At 36.4% G+C, this 3648-nt stretch overlaps 2 protein-coding genes across 2 annotated transcripts in view; both read right to left on the bottom strand.

The window, feature by feature from the left end:
• The window catches only part of secisbp2 (SECIS binding protein 2), a gene marked incomplete at its 3' end in the record, with an annotated part of 6802 nt that extends 6197 nt beyond the window's left edge, over positions 1–605 (bottom strand). Inside the window, exon 1 of the mRNA XM_016275343.1 lies at positions 460–605. Within this exon, the coding sequence (XP_016130829.1) occupies positions 460–479 (20 nt within the window). The remainder of the gene's footprint in view (positions 1–459) is intronic.
• A 971-nt stretch (positions 606–1576) lies between these two features.
• Positions 1577–2774, bottom strand: LOC107587526 (major facilitator superfamily domain-containing protein 10-like). The gene is made up of 5 exons (XM_016275342.1): positions 2645–2774; positions 2419–2509; positions 2262–2309; positions 1944–2033; positions 1577–1743 (listed from the first exon to the last, which is right to left on the bottom strand). The coding sequence occupies exons 1-5, from the start codon at positions 2750–2752 to the stop codon at positions 1577–1579; spliced, it is 504 nt and encodes a 167-aa protein (XP_016130828.1). The 5' UTR covers positions 2753–2774.
• Positions 2775–3648: the final 874 nt, after the last annotated feature.

Below are 3648 nucleotides of genomic sequence, written 5' to 3'. Positions count from 1 at the left end.
CCTATGATGAAAATTACAGACCTCTCTCATCTTTTTAAGTGGGAGAACTTGCACAATTGGTGGCTGACTAAATACTTTTTTGCCCCACTGTATATATATATATATATATATATATAAAATTTTAGTTAATTTCATGGCCAGAATTTACCCTAAACAAGGGAACAAAATCTATTTTAGCCACTGTATCTTGTTTCTTCCACCCTCCGTGTCATGTACGGGTCTCCCTGGGAAAGTGAAGCTAGTTCTGAAGGTCTGTCACATCTGCAGAAAGCACTTGGTTTGATAGTTTATATAATGCAAAGAAATTCATACATTTTAAATATCCCAACACTTTTTGAGGCTTTAACTGGAACACGAATCAATCAATTCTCAATGCTGGCTTGCTCTGACTGGCAAATAAAGTAAAAAATAAATACATAAAGTGTTAAATAAAGATTCCACATTGTCAGTTATTTTTACCTTTTTAAATGATCCTCCATTTTGTCTTGCTATGGAAGGCTATGAATCAAACTACTTCAGAGGATCCAAAACTCCAGCCTTCATTATCTGAGAGCAAGACAGGTTCAAAGAACAGACTGGTGATAAGACAACATGCTTGAGCTGAAATGAAGTCGAATAATAAAACAACCATTCACTGTATGGAGTGCACAAATCTGCGTTTAAACAAACGATGCTGAATCCATGACAAATAATGACGCAGCAACCAAATTAAACCCACTGACACAGTAGCACAAACATTTGTATCTGTTGATTAAGTGTTGTAAAAATACATTCATAAAATATTGTTTTACTATTTACAGTCTGTTGTTTTTTAACAGTGAAATAAACCAATTTCATAAGCACAAGTACTTTTTAATATTTCCCCCCCCCCCTTGTAAAAACTTTACTTAGAGGAACTTTCTTCAGTGGGCTTTAATGCTTTCAGAAAGGAAAAAGAGGTCTGACCACTGATCTATATGGAGAGACTCTCTATTATAGCTCAGTGGGTCTGACCTTCTTATGACACAAGAGTGAATCCTAAAACTCTCAATCTCATTCCTCGACTCAGTAAAACCAGAGGGACTATAAAGAACGCTGAACTGATTATAAAACTGATATATTCTGCTCCAGCCAACCAGTACACTGGGAAAAAATTAAAATAATGTTATGATTTGCTGTAAATTGCAACAAACAAAGGTACAGATAAATGATTTTCTTGCAATCGTAAGTTACTGTTAGTGTTGTTTACATAATTCATTAATCATGTTAAGATACATACATACATATGTATAATATTTTATCTACATTTATATAACTTTGCCCCCCTCCCTTTTTTTACCTGAAGAAGCCACAATAGGGCCCAGTGCTCGAGCTAAAGCTCCAAGACTCCGAAGGATTCCCATGACAGTTCCCTTCTGACTGGCTGAGCCTAACAAACCAGCATAGACATCAATACTACAAATACATTCAAACTTAAAAGTGGTGTGAGAGAGACAGTTCACTGAAAAATACAAATTCTGTCATCATTTGTAATCTTTGCAGCATAGTAACCAAAACTAGTCATAACGCCATCTTTTGTGAACCATTGGTCTAAAATCTACAAAATGGTTAGCTTATGAAAATAAATCTTAGACAAAACTAGAGACACAAGAGTGAATCCTAAAACTCTCAATCTCATTCCTCGACTCAGTAAAACCAGAGGGACTATAAAGAACACTGAACTGATTATAAAACTGATATATTCTGCTCCAGCCAACCAGTACACTGGGAAAAAAGTAAAATAATGTTATGATTTGCTGTAAATTGCAACAAACAAAGGTACAGATAAATAATTTTCTTGCAATCGTAAGTTACTGTTAGTGTTGTTTACACAATTAATTCATTAATCATGTTAAGATACATACATACATATGTATAATATTTTATCTACATTTATATAACTTTGCCCCCCTCCCTTTTTTTACCTGAAGAAGCCACAATAGGGCCCAGTGCTCGAGCTAAAGCTCCAAGACTCCGAAGGATTCCCATGACAGTTCCCTTCTGACTGGCTGAGCCTAACAAACCAGCATAGACATCAATACTACAAATACATTCAAACTTAAAGTGGTGTGAGAGAGACAGTTCACTGAAAAATACAAATTCTGTCATCATTTGTAATCTTTGCAGCATAGTAACCAAAACTAGTCATAACGCCATCTTTTGTGAACCATTGGTCTAAAATCTACAAAATGGTTAGCTTATGAAAATAAATCTTAGACAAAACTAGAAAAAAAAAATCCCACCGTGTCCAGACACTTGTGTTGAAAGGCATGGAACAACAATAGCAGCAGCTGAAAAAAAATAAAAAATTACTACAAATTAAAATATCAATACACAAAAATACAAGTAAATATTTATTTGGATGATAATAATAATAATGACAGATGCACACTTGCTTACCAATAGAGTACAAAAATAAGCCAGAATAGAGTAGTGTCAAATTCCATGCTATTCCAATGAGCAAGAACGCTGGGATAAGTGATATAATTGCCTGAAATACACACATATGAAAACAAAAATGTAACAGGCCTTTGAGTAGTTAAACATTAAATCCTTTCAGCGTTCCAAGAAAATTGCCAGAACATTTTAATTGACTCGTGATCCAGTAATGCATGAAAGAGTTTACCACGCTAAGAGTCTGGATCTGATGGCCCGGTTTGATCCTGCGGGCATATCCGCCCTGGATCACTGCCATGGTAATGCCCATGAAAAAGAACATCTTCCCCTGCTGCATGCTACGACAGAAGAAGACAAGGGTTTCATTTGAAAAACTTCAGGCAAGACCACAGGATTCAGCTGCTCTATGATACACACACAATGATACCAGTATGTCACGTTTCGGATTAAGCAAAACACATCTGTACATGAGTGAATTGGTCAATCGAAATCGTATATTATCCCAGGGGTTAGCTACACTTGCCTTCAACTTTGTCCTCTTTCCCCCATTCTGGTTGTTTATGCTACATAATAAATTCTCCCAAACTTCCTTGTTCCTAATGCCTACATACAAATAAACCCAGTCAGCTTCATTAAATGAGAAAGAACAGCTCTGAGCTTGGAGGCTTTCCACAGACTTATCTCTTGAACAAAGCATATAGAATTATAAAGTTCATTCAGTATGTAATTGCTTAAGTCACTGCTGACGTTTGTACAGGAAATGCTCTGTATATCCTTTCTTTTAAGTAACATCAATTAGACAGTCATAAGTAGGGGAACATGTCATGACTGGAATATCGTAAATCATGCACTGTCACATAATTGCATGCATGACTAATCTAGGTCAAATACAGCAGCATTTCTTGTTGAACAAACAGCCAGCCAAACATCTTTTGAGATTTCATAACAACTAAATATGCAAATTATAGGCCTAACCTTAAAAAAATGATCTTACCCCAGTTTGACTGTAGTGGTCCAAGATGGAGGGGAGCAGGGGAAGTATTAATGTGAAACCCAGCAAGTCAAGCAGCAGTGCCAAGAAAACCACCCTGATGACTCTGGAGGAGCGCACATCCTCAGATGTAGTTGTGCCACCTGCCATTTCTCCACTCCAGTGACCCAAAGTTGTTCTTTACTGCTGAGGACTCTTAACACATCTCCTGTGGTTACTGAACTGAATCACTGAACAAAAAA

The sequence above is a fragment of the Sinocyclocheilus grahami genome, unplaced genomic scaffold (assembly GCF_001515645.1).
Source record: "Sinocyclocheilus grahami isolate Dianchi unplaced genomic scaffold, SAMN03320097.WGS_v1.1 scaffold93.1, whole genome shotgun sequence".
Lineage (NCBI taxonomy): Eukaryota > Metazoa > Chordata > Actinopteri > Cypriniformes > Cyprinidae > Sinocyclocheilus > Sinocyclocheilus grahami.
This window is presented reverse-complemented; position numbering and strand designations above follow the sequence as displayed.

Excerpts from the sequence above, each read along its gene's own strand:
- LOC107587526 (XM_016275342.1), bottom strand. The coding sequence starts at position 2,752 with ATGCAGCAGGGGAAGATGTTCTTTTTCATGGGCATTACCATGGCAGTG. Across the intron at positions 2,310-2,418 it reads CTTATTTTTGTACTCTATTG|CTGCTGCTATTGTTGTTCCA; the intron begins GTAAGCAAGTGT and ends ATTTTTTTTCAG. Across the intron at positions 2,034-2,261 it reads AACACAAGTGTCTGGACACG|GCTCAGCCAGTCAGAAGGGA; the intron begins GTGGGATTTTTT and ends CTGGTTTGTTAG.